Source organism: Acomys russatus, chromosome 16 (assembly GCF_903995435.1).
Source record: "Acomys russatus chromosome 16, mAcoRus1.1, whole genome shotgun sequence".
NCBI lineage: Eukaryota > Metazoa > Chordata > Mammalia > Rodentia > Muridae > Acomys > Acomys russatus.
Genome location: NC_067152.1, coordinates 2,423,046 through 2,439,542, shown reverse-complemented (window position 1 = coordinate 2,439,542; position 16,497 = coordinate 2,423,046). Strand labels below are relative to the sequence as shown.

General features: G+C 53.7%; 2 protein-coding genes across 2 annotated transcripts; both read right to left on the bottom strand.

Moving 5' to 3' along the window:
* Positions 1 to 257: 257 nt before the first annotated feature.
* Positions 258 to 12,779, bottom strand: Scarf1 (scavenger receptor class F member 1). The gene is given in 12 exon segments (XM_051157964.1): positions 258 to 1,139; positions 2,642 to 2,788; positions 2,868 to 2,989; positions 4,710 to 4,792; positions 4,794 to 4,828; positions 4,951 to 5,054; positions 7,163 to 7,291; positions 7,661 to 7,879; positions 10,434 to 10,956; positions 11,919 to 12,020; positions 12,267 to 12,325; positions 12,645 to 12,779. Coding segments are annotated over 12 exon segments (2,478 nt in total). The 5' UTR covers positions 12,755 to 12,779; the 3' UTR covers positions 258 to 294.
* Positions 12,780 to 12,799: 20 nt separating this feature from the next.
* Positions 12,800 to 16,195, bottom strand: Rilp (Rab interacting lysosomal protein). The gene is made up of 8 exons (XM_051157962.1): positions 15,770 to 16,195; positions 15,604 to 15,697; positions 15,402 to 15,508; positions 15,147 to 15,311; positions 14,813 to 14,958; positions 14,344 to 14,466; positions 13,897 to 13,980; positions 12,800 to 13,627 (listed from the first exon to the last, which is right to left on the bottom strand). The coding sequence occupies exons 1-8, from the start codon at positions 15,989 to 15,991 to the stop codon at positions 13,483 to 13,485; spliced, it is 1,086 nt and encodes a 361-aa protein (XP_051013919.1). The 5' UTR covers positions 15,992 to 16,195; the 3' UTR covers positions 12,800 to 13,482.
* Positions 16,196 to 16,497: the final 302 nt, after the last annotated feature.

Here is a 16,497-nt window from a genome sequence, read left to right as displayed (position 1 = left end):
GAAAGAACAGTCTCGGGACAGAGTCCAGAGCAGCAGAGGAAAAGTCCTGTTGCCATCCCCTCCTTCCTCTGACCCAGGTCTACAGGGTCTCTACCCAGGCCTTCTAGGCCTATCTGGGGACACTGCCAGGGCCGACCCACAGCCAGGTGGCCTCTAACCCTTGCCTTTCCAGGGCAGTTTCCGCAGGTTTGGCATCATTTTCCAGCATAAAGCCTGATCCGGTCCATGGAAATTTCAGCATATCCCTGTGCCCCCATTCCCATCCAGTCTTCCCACTCACCAAATTCAAGGTCCTCAGTGCTGTGGTGGCCCTGACATGGGCACGACATTCTCATATAGGGGCTCCCCTTGTTCTTTCTCCTCGGCCTGCTTCGGGGAACCCTGTTCCGGGGAACTGTTTGCAGCCACTGGCTCCTGGACCGTCCCTAAGCTCTCAGTGCCATCTCCCAGACCTTTGGATGCTTCCTCCGGCCTAATTGCCGTGGACTCCGTGGCCGCAGAAAGCGTGGCACCTGGAGCTGAGCCAGAGCTCTGGGGCAGCCCCGTGCTGCCCAGGTTCCGACCCAGAGATCGGCGTAAAGGCTTAGGGATGGCGCTCTTGACCTTGGGTGCTGCCTGATCTTTCTGGCAGTTTCCCAAACGACGAAAGACAGACCAGACGGGGCTGTCAGGTTTCTGGGGTGTCCCTGCTAGCATATAGATTGTAGCCACAGAGTCCGAGCTCTCCTGGACGCTGCCATCGGTGCTTTCCACACACTCGGCTACTGTCTGGCTACCAGGTGGGTGTTGGGGACTAGTGGCAGCATCTCCTCCGGGGCTTGCGGGGGTAGGAACATCCTCCTGTGCGTTTGCTTGCTCGGGGCTTGCGGACTCCTCAGCCTCCTGCCCTTCAGGACGCGAATGCGCACCTCTGGAGAGTCTCTTGGGTTTTCGTACAGGGCTGGAGAGATCCCCAGAGTTTCGGCCATTCTGTGGTGCAAACTTAGTGCCTTCAGCGAAGGAGACAGATGGCCTCTTGGCCCGAGCCAGGCTGGAGGTGCGTGGGATGGGGAACGGTGTGGAGGCATCTTCAGGGGGAGGGAAGGGGCCTCCAGGAAGGCTAGCTGCTGGCGGCTCTTCCCGGGTCACAGGGACCATCTCTGGCAGGGGAGAAGACAGAAAAGTTTGTGTAAGGCTGGGTGCGCACTCTAACCCCGGGGGTGCAGAGTCTTTCCCCGGGGCCTCAGGATTTGGCAAGGAAGAGTGAGACAAGGGAGGGGCTGGCACAACAGACACCTACCTCTTCTTCCCTCATCTCTCTCTACCCCTCCTTGCTTGAACCACTAAACACGGTTCCATTTATCCAAAACACCATCACTACTGCCTAATTTTCACTTGGCTAACTCCTACTCATTCTGCCAAACTCAACACAGCTATTTCTTTTTTATTTTATTTTATTTTATTTTATTTTAAGATTTATTCATTATTTATACAGTATTCTGCCTGCGTGTGAGCCAGCAGGCCAAAAGAGGGCACCAAATCTCACTATAGATGGTTGTGAGCCACCATGTGGTTGCTGGGGATTGAACTCAGGAACTTTGAAAGAACAGGCAGTGCTCTTAACCTCTGAGCCATCTCTCCAGCTCAACACAGCTATTTCTAACAGACACGTTCCTTAACCCCTAGTTACTCAGGACATGGGTAGTGCTGGAGTCCCTCCTTTTTTTTCACACACTCCACTAAAGCATGACTGTTGCTACTGTCCCTTGAATGAAGCAACTGCCACATTGGAATATTCACCTGTGTAGGAAAAAGACTACGGGCTCACTGACTGTATGTACACACACACACACACACACACACACACACACACACACACACACACACACACACACGGAGAGGTGGGGGGGCAGTCAAGAGACACTAATCTGAGCATCCAGCCCTCCCCACCACCTGTTGTATGCAGCTCTACCTTAGGGCAGGGTTAGAATACGTAAGCTGGGGAATACACAGGAGAGGAGGGCTCCATCCTGTGGCTGGGTAAAGACTTTCTAGATGCAGCCTATTGCAGGGAGGAACACTCATACCCCTGTAAATAACCCATTACCTGTGCTCTATAGGAAACCCCAATCAAGTCATTGGTTCCCAGAATGAGCATTCATGGCATCAGGCCTCCATTTGTTGTTGGGCCCTTAGTTTTAGCAGAGGGGGTAGATGCTGCTTATGTCTCCCCTGGGGAGGAATTTTAGCAACAATAACCCAGCCTGTCCTCTATGTCTGGTGACATTTTTTTAAAATCTATTTTTATTATTTGTTTATTTGTTTTGAGACAGGGCCTCTTTACATACTCCTGCCTATTCTGGAACTCATGCTGTAGACCAAGCTGGCCTCAAATTCGAACTCACAGAGATCCACCTGCCTCTACCTCCCAAATGCTGGGATTAAAGGCGTGCACCACCGTGCCTGGCATGATATAGCTTTTTACCGCCCACCAGATTGCAAGCTTGGCGAAGACAGGACACTCTTTCCTCTGAACTCTTTCTCAGAGCCAGAAACAGCAAGCGGCGGGAAAATAATCCCAGACACACGCATCCAGCAAAGGGACGCGCATGGCGACGCCGCAGCTTGGGTGGGGCAGGCCCGATGGGGGGCGAGGGGCTACCTTCTTGAGGTGGCATGAAGTACTCATGAGCGTCGCCCTCATCTCCAGAGTCTGGATCAGAAGAGAAGGAGTCATCAGAGGCCCAGCCGGCAGAGGGCGGCTCGATGAAGCTGTGGTTGAAGGGGACTTCCGGGTCGTGGTGAGAAAACTGCAGGGGTATCAGGTCAGGTGCGGGGCCTCACGGAAAGCCCTAGACTCCTGACCCGGACCCCCAGTGCCCACTTACCTGTCACCCAGGGTAGCTTGTAGTTACTGAGCGAGCCACAGGGCAGCGCTGAGCCTAGGCTGGTGAGGGCCCCCCACACCTGCTGTTTCATTCTGAACAAGGCAGTTCCATTTCTCTCTGGCCTGAGAGGGTGGCAGAGGGACGGTGATCAGTGTACAAAGCACAAAGGGGCCCGTGCTATACGAGCAGGATGTGACAGGTCACTACATTTCCAATGGCCCCACCCTGATGACAGAATAAAAAAACCCAAGCTACGGCATCCAAAATCTAACTCACAGAAGACAGCATGGCTTGAAAGCAGTGGTTCTCAACCTGTAGGTGGCGACCCTTTGGTAAACTTCTAGTTCCAAAAAAAAGTTTACATTATGATTCATAACAGTAGCTAAATTGCAGTTATGAAGTGACAACAAAAATAATTTTATGGTTGGAGGGTCACCACAACATGAGGAACTGTATTAAAGGGCCGCAGCATCAGGAAGGTTGCGAGCCATTGCTCTAGAGCCAGGCAGGCCTTAGTAGCCATGTAGGCTTTGATTTCACTTTTCTTGGCCTCGGTTGTAAATCTAAGAGAGCTTTTGGCAGGGCCTAGCACCGGGTACCAGTTCTAGGAACCTGCAATGGTGTCTCAAAAATGTAGCTTTTACGACTGCATCCTAGCTGAATCCCGGGAACCTGCCTTTGTCCATACTCTACTCCACCCCAAACTGGAGTGACAGCTTGTCAGAGTTCTCTAAACATCCTTTGGACGAGTCTCCATCTTCTTTTGGGGGCAGCAGGATTGGCAGTTCTCCTGCCCCCCAGGCTGCACAGTCATCTCTGTGTGCCCCACAGCACAGAGGACAAAGGCAAGGATTAGGGTCTAGTAGAACCGGCACATTCCCGGATTCCTAGCACTCAAGCAGCCGAGGCGCGAACACAGCCGGTTCATGACAGCCCGAGCTACACAGCGAGCTGCGTCTTCTCAGAAACCAAGCAGGCAAACAAGGCTGAGGCTGAGGATGTAGCTCGGCAGCAGAGCCCTCGCTTAGCGCGTGCAAGCCCTGGCTCCAAGTCCCCGCATGCTGGAGGAGGGACAACAGAGAGCAAAGTGTCTAGACAGCCAGGCAGGGCCTCTGTGTGAGCCAGGAGCAGCTGAGACACCGGGAGCCTCAGCATCTTTGTAATCGAGGAAAATGGCCCTCTTGTCACCACACTCCCTGTCCCAAACTTCCTCGGCGCGTTGAGTGCCCAAGGGGCCAAGAGATACGAAGAAGAACGCAATAGTGAACACATTCTCCTGGTCCTGGCTGATTCTCCTCCATGCTCCATCCCTCAGGCCGTGCTCTCTGCAAAACCACGCCTCAGACTTTCCTGTCCTCCTCTTCCCTAACGTTTGGAGATCTGGCCTCTTCCCTTCTCTGCTGAGATGTGTGCATTCTGCTCTGTCCCGGCTCTTGCAGCAGTGTCACCAGTTCAACCTTCTGCTGCAGGTTTGACTTTGAGTCCCCTGCCACCCAGCACACCCTGCTCCTGTTCATGTGACTCAGACACTTCTTGTCAAAGGCTGTTTTTTTGTTTTTTTTTTGTTTTTTTTTTGTTTTTTTTTTGTCTTACAATACAGGGTCTCTCTGTGTAGCCTTGGCTATCCTGGACTTGCTTTGTAGACCAGGCTGGCCTCGAACTCACAGTGATCCACCTGCCTCTGAGTGCCGGGATTAAAGGCATGTGCCAGCACCACCCGGCTTGTCAAAGGCTCTTAAGGAAGACTAGTGGCTTCAGTCTGTGCCAAGCATCTCTACCTGAAGAGTGACGTGTTCAGCCTGTCCCCAGCCCCAAAGGAACACACATAATGGCCGTGTTTACCTGTCCTTGGGGTCCAGTCGGGTAGCTGAGCAGCAGTAGGCACAGCAGATGATGCCCATGAGAAGCAGCAGCAGAGGTACCAGGGATGCCCACGATGAGCGCGTTTTTACCACCATGGCCTACAAACACAGGAGGCAGCCACATATCCATGGCCTTTGAGGATCCCATCTCTGAAGTGTTCCCATCCATCCCTGTGGCCCACAGGAATGACCAAGTGTCTCCTCGTCCTCTCTCTACTTACCCAGCAGGCAGGCCCCAGACACAGGGTGGCAGAGCCCCTCTGGGCATTGGCAGGGGGTAGAGCAGTTGTTTCCATGGAAGCCAGATGGGCAGGAACTATTGCAGCTAGGGATACGTAACAGACAGGCCGACTGAAGGCGCCACAGAGGGGAAGGTAAAGCAGATTTCTGGATACTGTCCCCACACCCTGTCAGAAGACCCCTCTAACTTCTAAAAAAGATTTACTTATATATTTATTTATTTATTTATTTTTAGTTTTTTGAGACAGGGTTTCTCCGTGTAATCTTGGCTGTCCTGGACTCACTTTGTAGACCAGGCTGGCCTTGAACTCACAGAGATCCATCCACCTGCCTCTGCCTCCCCAGTGCTGGGATTAAAGGCGTGTGCTACCACGCCCGGCTATGTGTTTATTTATTATGCAGTGTTCTGCCTGCATATACACCTGCAGGCCAGAAGAGGACACTAGATCCTATTCTAGATGGTTGTGAGCCTCCGTGTGGTCGCTGGGATTTGAACTCAGGACCTCTGGCCAAAGAACTTGAGAAACAACAGTGGGGTCTGGGTCCCACTCCTAAGTAAAGTCCTCATATGAATGAGCCACCACCACCCTCCTCTTTTTCTCCTGATATTTTTTGCCCTTTAAAAAATCTTTTTATTTTTTATTTCCTTAAAAAACAAAAAACAGAGCCGGGCGTGGTGGCGCACACTTGTAATTCCAGCACTCAGGAGGCAGAAGCAGGCGGATCGCTGTGAGTTCGAGGCCAGCCTGGTCTACAAAGTGAGTCTAGGACAGCCAAGGCTAACACAGAAAGACCCTGTCTCAAAAAACAAACAAACAAAAACAAAAACAACCCCCCCAAAACAGTTCTCTCTCCTTCTTCTTTTTCTTCCTCTTCCTGTCTCTGTGTCCGTCTGTCTCTGTGTCTGTCTGTCTCTGTGTCCGTCTGTCTCTGTGTCCGTCTGTCTCTGTGTCTGTCTGTCTCTGTGTCCGTCTGTCTCTGTCTCTGTCTGTCTCTGTGTCTGGCTTGTCTCTGTGTCCGGCTGTTCTCTGTGTCCGTCTGTCTGTGTCTGTCTGTCTCTGTGTCCGTCTGTCTCTGTCTCTGTCTGTCTCTGTGTCTGTCTGTCTCTGTGTCCGTCTGTCTCTGTCTCTGTCTGTCTCTGTGTCTGGCTGTCTCTGTGTCCGGCTGTCTCTGTGTCCGTCTGTCTCTGTGTCTGTCTGTCTCTGTGTCCGTCTGTCTCTGTCTCTGTCTGTCTCTGTGTCTGTCTGTCTCTGTGTCCGTCTGTCTCTGTCTCTGTCTGTCTCTGTGTCTGGCTGTCTCTGTGTCCGGCTGTCTCTGTCTCTGTCTGTCTCTGTGTCCGTCTGTCTCTGTGTCCGTCTGTCTCTGTCTCTGTCTGTCTCTGTGTCCGTCTGTCTCTGTGTCCGTCTGTCTCTGTCTCTGTCTGTCTCTGTGTCCAGCTGTCTCTGTGTCCGGCTGTCTCTGTGTCTGTCTGTCTCTGTGTCTGTCTGTCTCTGTGCCCGTCTGTCTCTGTCTCTGTCTGTCTCTGTGTCCGTCTGTCTCTGTGTCCGTCTGTCTCTGTGTCCGTCTGTCTCTGTCTCTGTCTGTCTCTGTGTCCAGCTGTCTCTATGTCCGGCTGTCTCTGTGTCCGTCTGTCTCTGTGTCCGTCTGTCTCTGTCTCTGTCTGTCTCTGTGTCCGGCTGTCTCTGTGTCCGGCTGTCTCTGTGTCCGGCTGTCTGTCTCTGTGGTACCCCTCCCCCTTTCCTTCTCCCTTATGCTCATTTAATAAACCTCATATAACATTAAAAAAAATTAAAAAACCCAGCTGGGCGTGGTAGCACACGCCTTTAATCTTAGCACTCAGGAGGCAGAGGCAGGCGGATGTCTGTGAGATCCAGACCAGCCTGGTCTACAAAGTGGGTCCAGGACAGCCAAGGCTACACAGAGAAACCTTGTCTCAAACAAAACAAAACAAAACAAAACACACACACACAAAGAAAGAAGAAAAAGAAAGAAAACAAAAAACTTCGTTTATTTTTTAGTCCTTTTAGATTAATCTCAGACTTTCCTCAGAAGATGCCACTAACTTCTTAGTTACAGGGTGGGAGAGCGGGTTTTTGGGAAGTAGAGAGGCTCAGTGAGGAAAATTTAGGAAACATTACACAGAGGTCTGACCTCATCTCTCATCACCCGCTGTTCCCACGGCCTAATTCTTACCTGATGCCCCAGTAGCCAGCACTGCACACACAGTCTCCTGTCACCGCATCACAGGTCCCCTGAACACAGGCGGGGCAGGCAGAGCTGCAGCCCTCCCCAAAAGTACCGAGGGGACAAGGGTTCTCACACCTGGGGCCACAGAGAGGAAGCAAAGCTCAGGACTGGGAGGACAGGAGGACCCTACAGCCTCTCCCACGTCCCCGGACATGGGGTCCTAAAAGGGCTAGTCTCCTGTAGCAGAGCTCCAGTACATGGCCTTTAAGCAGGAGCTGAACCAAAGTGGGTGACAAACTACAGGTCCCTGAAGGGAGAGGCAAAGGACCAGGGAGGAAGCGGCTAGATGTACACGCTTTCCAGAGCCCCCTCAGAACCTTCTCAGCCCCCTCAGCCTGGCCAGGAAGTGGTCCTTAAGCTTTGTAAAAGCCGAAGCTCTCCCTGAAAGTGCAGCTGAGAGGGGGTTAGGAGAATCCCCGAGTTCTGGGCAAGGCAGTGTCTTACCTCTGCCCTCGCCAACCGGGGTCACAGCGCTGGCAGTGTCCAGTTTCTGTGTGACAGGGCTCCCCTAGCCAGCAGCGGGGGCACTGCTCGCCGCACCTCTCACCGAAAGTTCCCGGAGGACACGGCTGCTTGCACTGAGTCCCATTCCAGCCCGCCTTGCAGGACTCGCAGTTGCCCGTGACTGGAGAGCACGTTGTATTCTGCGCACAGTGGCCACAGCTGACAAGAAAAGGGGTTCGTGGGAGCACTGGGGCTACACTAAGTGCCATACGTTCCAACCTGTGAACTGCCCACACTGTCCACTCAGACCTCGGGGCGCTAGAGAAATCCAGGTCCCCGACGGACCGACCACTCAGGCCGAAGCCTCAGTTTCTCTGCGTTGTACCTTGGAAAGTTTGGATAGGTGACCTCTGAGGAGTCAGGCATCCATCGTAAGCCTGACTCTCTTCTCTAAGACTCAGTCCTTCCCTGGCTTCCTAAAGGATGCCAGGAGCTACCAGTCCAACTAGAGAAGCCCAATCCGCTCTCATCCTAGCTTCCTCCCACCCAGCGTCTTCTTCCCTGCTCTCTGTTCTGTTTTCCAGCCCACAGTCTCTGAGGTTGGGAACAAGTGGCCATGGGCAGAGACACAAGTCACATTAGGGTCTGCTTAGGAGACTGTGAGACTAGCCTGGGCAACAGAGAGAGACCCTGATTTTTTTTTTTTTTTTTTAAGGTATATGAATTTAACTATAACGGGAAAGTCTACAGAGTCATTTTTCCTGAACATACACACACGGTACAGCCTTGGCAGCCAATAGAAACCTTGTCTTTTCTTTTTCTTTCTCCCTACCCCCCTCACTCTTTCTTTCTTTTTAAGGTATATGAATATATTTATTTAGGGGGCTAGAGAGATGGCTCAGAGATTAAGGTTCAAGGCCAGCATGGTCTACATAGTTAGTTCTAGGACAACCAGGGCTACACAGAGAAACCCTGTCTCAAAAAACAAACAAAACAAAAAGAAAGTCAGAAATACATAGGTGTTCGAGAAATGACTCAATAGTTAACAACATTTGTCTTTGTAGAGCAGTGACCCTCAGCCTGTGGTCACCACCCTTCTGCGGGGATCAAAGGGCCCTTTCACAAGGGTCACAGATCAGACATCCTGCATATCAGATATTTAGTTATGATTCATAACAGTAGAAAAATTATGTTTATGAAGTAGCAATGAAAATAATTTTATGGTTGGGGAGTTGGGGAGTGAAGGGGGAGGGTGGGAACTACAAGCTGGGAGTGGCAGCTTGGACCTGAAATCTTTTTTTTTTTTTTTTAATATTTTATTTAATTTTAGTTTATGTGAGTTGGTGTGGGGGTGTCAGATCTTGGAGTTACAGACAGTTGTGAGCTGCCATGTGGGTGCTGGGACTTGAACCCGGGTCCTTTGGAAGAGCAGGTAGTGCTCTTAACCACTGAGCCATCTCTCCAGCCCCGGACCTGAAATCTTAGTGCTTGGATGCAGAGATAGGAAGATGGCCTGAGTTATATAGTGAGTTCCAGACCTGCTGGGGCTACAGAGTGAGACCCCGTCTCTAAAATATCAAAGAAAAGGGAAGAAGAGGGGCAGGCTGTGGTGGTACATGCCCGTAGTCCCAGCACTTGGGAGGTGGAGGCAGGAGGATCAGGAGTTTGAGGTCAGCCTAATCCACATGAGATTGGAACGCACACTGAAACCAAACCAAAGGAAGGAAGGAAGGAAGCAGAAAACAAAAATGACAGTACATTCTTTTCTTTCTTTCTTTCTTTCTTTCTTTCTTTCTTTCTTTCTTTCCCAAGACAGGGTTTCTCTGTGTAGCCCTGGCTGTCCTGGACTCACTTTGTAGACCAGGCTGGCCTCGAACTCACAGAGATCCACCTGCCTCTGCCTCCCGAGTGCTGGGATTACAGGCGCGTGCCACCACACCAGGCTACACACATGTATTTTGAGACAGGGTTCACTACGTAGTTCTGAACATCCTGGAACTATGTAAAGCAGGCTGGCCTCAAACTCAGAGACCCATCTGCCTCTTCTCACCAGAGCTGGGATTAACAGCATGTGCTACTATGCTCAGAAAAATATATTTATGCATACATACATATATGTATCTTTATATGTACATCTATGTGGGGATATGAGTGCATTTACCAGCTAGCAGAGGGCAACAGATGTGGGTACTTTTTTTGTTGTTGTTTCTTTTTTTTTTTTTTTTTTTTGGTTTTTCGAGACAGGGTTTCTCTGTGTAGCCTTGGCCATCCTGGACTCACTTTGTAGACCAGGCTGGCCTCGAACTCACAGCGATCCGCCTGCCTCTGCCTCCCGAGTGCTGGGATTAAAGGCGTGCGCCACCATGCCCGACTTTGTTGTTGTTTCTTGATACAGGATTTCTCTGTGTAGCCTTGGCTGTCCTGGACTCATTTTGTAGACCAGGCTGGCCTTGAACTCACAGCGATCTGCCTGCCTCTGCCTCCTGAGTGCTGGGATTAAGGGCTTGTGCCAGCAGGGCCAGCTCAGATACAGGTACTAAGAACGCCACTCAGGTCCTCTGAAAGAGCAATACAGTGAAGTCTTAACTACTGAGCTGTCTCTCCAGCTCACTGGTTTGTACTTTTTAATATTAACGGGCTGAGAGAAGTAGGTATGAACACACCTAGATGTATAAAGTGGTCCCCCCCCCACTCCTGCCTTGTATATATTTTGGAGATTGCCTGAGATACCTCCCCGCTTCCTGCAGCTCCCCTTACCCGACTGCTGGCTTACCTTTCTCTGCACTGCGCTCCATAACGGCCAGGGTTGCAGGACAGCTCGCAGAAGGCTCCACGGAAGCCGGGAGGGCAGGAGCAGTGGCCAGAAGTGACGCTGCATTGGCCTCGCACACACTGGCACCTACGACTACACTCTGGACCCCACCAGCCTTCCAGGCAGATACAGCGGCCAGAGTCCTGCATGCAGGGCGAGGTGTGGCACGTGCAACTGAAGCTGCAGCGGCGGCCCCACCAGCCCGTCGGGCATACACAGGCTCCGGTGGCCTGGTCACAGCGCGCTGCTGGGTTGCACTGGCATGGGCGACGACACGTAGATGACCACCAGCCAGGGTCACAGTGACACAAGCCCGTCTTTGAGTCACACCGTCCGTGGGGGCCGCAGTTGCAGGTGGACTCACAGAGCTTACCCCAGTAGCTGGATTGGCACTGGCACACACCCGTGGCCGGGTCACACTGGCCTCGTGGGTGACACTTGCAGGCCTCACGGCAGTCGGGGCCCCAGTACTGGCCTGGACAGCCTGTGAGGTTAGGAAATGGGAGATGAGTGAGTTCAGGACTGGGCACGGGTCCATGCCCTGTCCCTTCCTAAAGGAAGAAGATACGGTCTGTTCTTCAAGAGCCAAGGACAGACCCTGAGAACAGCTGGCAGCCTCTCCTCCGGGGACTCGGCTCATTTCCGGCCCCAGATTCGGATGACAAAACCCTTCGCCTTGGCTTGGCCTCCACTTCACATTCCAAAGCACAGATCTTGAGTTCGACAGTGACACACTCAGTCTTTCAGGTGGATGGGACTTCATTCATGTCCCTTCCCTCTCCCTGCTAAGGTGTCACCCTGCCCTTGGCCATTACTGGCACCTGGGTTTTAGGTAGAAGATGCTTACAGGGGCAGGGAACAGGAAGCTACATAGGTCTCCTCCCGACCCAGGGACTCTTAGTGCCTGCCACCCACCCCTTTCTGGAGAGCCTGGTTCCAGGCTCCTCCTACCCATCATCCAAGTATGAGGAATGAGGAGAGCTCACAGGCTCTTTATTTGTCCTTACTGAGAAGTTAAAAGTAAAGGTGCCAGATAAGCAGGGCTTTTTTTTTTAAAGATTTATTTATTTAGAATACAGTATTCTGCCTACATGTAACACCTGCAGGCCAGAAGAAAGCACCAGATTTCATCTTAGATGGTTGTGAGCCATCATGTGGTTGCTGGGAATTGAAGTCAGGACCTTTCGGAAGAGCAGGCAGTGCTCTTAACCTCTGAGCCATCTCTCCAGCCCCTGATAAGCAGGGCTTTGTGGGTTAAAGCTAACCACCACCCAGGGCATTTTCCAGTATCATTTCTCATTTCTGAGCCTTTTTTTTTTTTTTTCTCAGCAAAGCTTAGGGGATTTCTGACCGGACCGTTCTAGGTTGACACGTCTCCTTGCTCTGTTTACTTCCTGTTCCTTACCCAGGTCTACCCGGCAACTTCACCCAGCCACTGAAACTCACGGGAGCTGCACTGGGCTCCGAAGAATCCTGGTTTACATCGACACAGGCCTGGCTTCACGCACACCTCATCTTTCCTGCAGGCATCGGGTCCCTCACAGATGGCTGGAAAACATCCCCGCCCCAGCTAGAAAAGACTGGGTCCCAAACAAGTAAGGGGTACCCCTGGCCCTCTCACCCACTCCTGGGACTCTGTTCCCTTAAAGCCATCCTCTTAGTGCCCAAGACGGGTAAGGTATCATAGGGTAGACACTGGTCCCAGGGCTCAGGAGGGAACATGGAGTGGGTAGGGTCGTCATTGGGTCATAGCCTTCCTTTTCCTTGGCTAGGGGGACTGTCCTGGCTACTCACGGATGGTGCAATCTTGGTCTTTCTGCCTCCAGCCTGGACAGCACTGGATCTCAGAGGGACTGTGGGTCAGAAAGGGGACAGCAGGTCCCATAGCATGGGCTGCTAATGCTGGCTGCGATGTGGGAGTCTCCCCCACTCCACTTTGGAAATCTAGCCTTGGTGTCACGGCCCACCAGTCACAGTGTCCACGTTCCCAACTCCTCTCTGCTCCTTCCCTGACCTTCCCATCATCCGTCCCGGCCAGCTATCATCTGCACTGCTGCCTCTCACAGCCCCCTTCCTTCAGACCCATGACCTCCCAGCCACCTCTTTCTTCTCCAAAATCACTCCACGTGAGGCGGAAGCCATCTCTATCAGTTAGATTCCCACAAGACCCACCTGCTGCCTATACAGACGTGCTGGCCAGTTGGATCCAATGGGGATCCCTGGGTCCCCCGAGTCCAGAGCAGCAGCAGCAGCAGCAGCAAGAACAGCAGCCCTAGTCCCATGGCGGCCAGCGTAGTAAGGAGGGCCTGGTTCAATCTGGTTCCCACAGCTCCCAACCCCCTCCCTGCTTCCTCCCAAGGCTTTTCCTGAGGAAGCCAGAACAGAGGGCGGGCAGCAGTGAGGCACATCCCTGAGAGGGCAGGCAGCTTAGCACCAGAAATGAAAGAGAACATAAGGCTGATGGTGGAAACTGAGTGGGCTTAGCCTGGAAGGAACCAAAAAGGACTGAAGCCACAGGGTCTCTAAGTACTGGAGACAGCCAAAGGGGTGGGGGGGCCATACTCCCAAAATAGACTCTCCTCATTTCCAGTGAGGAGCCAAGGAGACCTTGTAATGAACCGTCACCAGGCCTCAGTTCCTAGCAGGGCTGGGAGGTAGCACAGACCACTGACAGACAGACCGTGAGCAGTTTTAGGGGTATTATGGATATTTATTGCACTGGTCACCTGCAGGAGCCTTAGGGAGGCAGGCAGGCAGCCCTCCGTGGCACAACGGGGAAAGCGGAGCTCAGAGACATCTTTACCTCTAGCTCTGAAGTGTGGTACAGAGATGTCAAGAAAGGGAGGCATGCTGAAAACTCCCATCATGCCTAGAGCAGGCTAGGCACAGAGGGGAGCCTCATCCTTGTTTGATGTCACACCTCTATCCACAGCCAGAACACAAAATTAGGGCCTCTTGTGTAGCTGAAGCCCTCAGACCACGCCGGTCACTGAAAGCTGAGGATGACCTATCAGGAGTTGGGGGCTGGAAGGCTGACCACAGGTGCCAGGGAGGAGTGCTGTGGAGTCTCTTCTCCTTCCTGTGGCCTGCTGGGAGCTGTGTTGCTGGTCTCTGCTTCAGGACCCCCAGTTTCGCCGCGATACCATAAGCCAAAGCTGGAAGGAGAGCCAAGAGAGGCGCATTGAGCCAGGAAGACGGAGATGTCAAGGATGTGGGCTGAGGGGAGAGAGAGAGAGAGAGGTGAAAAGGAGGCTTTGGGGAAAGGACAGCACAAGTCACAGGGACCTGAAGGCACACGCAGGAGCACAGAAGCGGGAGGTAGCAGTGTGAAAGGCAGTGGAGCAGAAGGGAAGAGTGGAGAAGAGCTAAACCGGCCCCGCCTTCACCCTCCTCCCCTCCCCTCCCCTCCCTTCCTCCAACATACAAATTCCGGATTCTGGATTCAGGAACTAGGGAAACATCTTCCTTGTCATTGGAGAGCAGGAGCCAGGAGCCATCGTCATCATCACTAAAATAAAGAAATGTAAGGGCCGTATAACAGGGCCTAAGGGGATACTATGGCCTCAGGACTGGGGAGGGGACACTGAGGGGATACAGGACATCTGGAGGCAGACAACAGCCCCTCACAAGGCTGCACAGCTTCCTTCGGTAAAGAGACGCAGCCAAGGAAGGACATATGAATGGGCAGACGCAGCATCAGTAATTTCTTCAGCAGGATGCCCAGCAGCCAAGGCAACTAGGAGCAGTGGGTTCCAGGCGGCAGGATGACAGCTGCACAGCAGGCTCAGTGAGCTCAGGGCATGGCTAAGCTGGGTCACTGGGTGCCACAGGCCAAAGGGATTGGTCCATGGGTATGGAGGCAGGATCTCACCTGCTCTCTGCTTCCTCTGGCGTTCCCAACATCTTGGCCTTGATCTTCCTCCGCTGTTTTTTGACTGCCACCTTCATGGCTTCAAGGAGAAGCCCAGGGACCCGGTGGTCTGTGAGCAGCTCTCTAAAGAGGAGGGTGGGAGGGGGGCACAAAGTGTGAATGCCAACAGAAGTTGAGCTCTGCTCACTGTTTCCCCTGGCAACACCCGAAGGCTCTATATTGCCTACAGCTCTGAACTGAGCTTAGACGGCCCCTCCTGAGGAAACCTCCGCCGACCTCCTGCCTTGATGACCTTTGGTGCTGCCCTGTTTGAAGGAGGGTCCAGAAGGGCAGGGGTTATGGGATTTACTTTTTCCCCAGTCTGGAGCAGGACACTGGCAAATGTCACTGCTGATCTATAAATGATCCAAAGAACAAGGTGGGGTGACCTGTGGCCCAGAAACAGGCGTCCTGGCTTCTGGCTCCTCACCGCTGGAAGTAGGCCAACTCCTCCTTGAGCAAGAAAACGTTGGCTTTGAGCTCGTTCCTCTCCTGAAGAAGCTGGTCAACCTCCTCCCGGCTGAAGCCACACTGAACAGCCTCTGGAGGGTACGCTGGCTGTTCCTGAGCATCCGCCTGCGCAAGGTCAGGTATGGTCAGAGAGCAGTCTCTCTTAGCTCTCCCCTAAGTCCCAGAGCTCACAATAATGTTAGGGGAATTGTCTGCTAGGACCTTTTATCCTACATGGCACACCAAGGCCGCGCCCACCAAGTGCTGGGTTCTGTGAGCTCTAGGATGTATCCTGACTCCACTCCGGCTCTCACCGGGTCATCCAGCCTCTGTTCTTCAGCCAGCTGGCGGGAACCATTCCGATTTAGTTGGCGCTCCCTCTCCCGGTCCTGTGCCGCTCTCAGTTGGGTCTGCACTGCCGCCAGCTTGTGCCGCAGCTCAGAGTTGACCAGCAGGAGGCGCTGCAGCTGCTCCTGAAGCTGGGGGTGGGGCGAGAGAACTAGTGGGCGGGGCTCCAGGCCCGCCGCGGCCCCGCCCCACCCCGCGCTTCCGTCCGGCCCCGCCCTCACCGCCTCAGTCTCTTGGCTCCGGCGCAGCAGTTCTCGGCTGTGCGCCCGCAGCTCGTCCCGCTGTCTGTCAGTCACCTCCTTGAGCTGTCGCAGCAGCGCGCGCTCCTCTGAGGAAAGGGTGTTCTTAGCACCACCGGTCTCTAGGGTGCGCAGACCCCGGGGTGCCCCCAGATCGCTGTGCTGCGGCGGGACCCGCACTCACCCTGCGGCCCGGAGCCTAGCTCCTGGCGGAGGCGCCGGTTCTCCTCGCTCAGCCGCCGCAGCTCCAGCTCGGCCTGCTGTGCAGACACCTGCAGCTGGGGGAGCCAGGGGTCTCAGGGTTAGGGCCTGCCAGCTGCCTTGGGCGAAAGGAGGAGCCGGCGACTCACCGAGTCCGGAGCCGGCCCCACGGCGGCCTTTTCCAAGAGCTCCAGCGCTCGCACTACTAGTGGCACGAGCCCAGCCGCCGCGTCGGGTCCGAAACGGCGTGCCAGCTCCTGTAGCTCAGTACCCAGAGCCCCAGCTAGATGGTACACGAGCTCTGCAGCTGACCCCGCGCCCACGGCAGAGCCCTGGCTGGGTGGTCCCGGCGCTGCCCTCCTGGGCTCCATTTTTCTTAAGGCCAAAGGCCACCCCTACCCTCAACTGGGGCAGGAAAAAGCCAAACAGTTCTGGCCCAGGAAGTTTAGGGCCCTAAGGGGCGGGGTAGAAGCGACAAGGGAGGAGCAAACAGGGAAAAGGGCCCTGGGTGGGAGAGTGCCCTGGGGTCCTTGAGCCCTGTTCTGGTACACCTACAAGGTCACTGGACACAGGACAGCCAAGTTCCAGGCAGGTAGCCAAGAGCTGAGGACCAGGGCTGTAAGTGGTCACTTTAGGCAAGCCCTCCCCATAGCGCCTGACCCAGGCTCCACCCCTTTGGACTTGGCTGCCAGGCACTCCAGAGGTGAAAGACAACAAGGTCAGCAAACAGCCTCTACTGGACTGCGGGACAGGCACTTAAGTATTTGTTACCCCACCAGAAACGACACAAAGTTTACACAGGAGCTAGGCTGGGCACCGCAGCTCCAGAAGGACCAGAGTCCTCGAAGTGATGCTGGAAACAGGTGGTTTCTAAGTA

What these genes read in the sequence shown, in the direction of transcription:
- Rilp (XM_051157962.1), bottom strand. Translation starts at nt 15,991, where the DNA reads ATGGAGCCCAGGAGGGCAGCGCCGGGACCACCCAGCCAGGGCTCTGCC. An exon ending in TGGGGCCGGCTCCGGACTCG is followed by an intron (nt 15,698 to 15,769) that starts GTGAGTCGCCGG and finishes TGGCTCCCCCAG; the next exon opens with CTGCAGGTGTCTGCACAGCA. An exon ending in GAGTTGGCCTACTTCCAGCG is followed by an intron (nt 14,467 to 14,812) that starts GTGAGGAGCCAG and finishes CCTCCTCTTTAG; the next exon opens with AGAGCTGCTCACAGACCACC.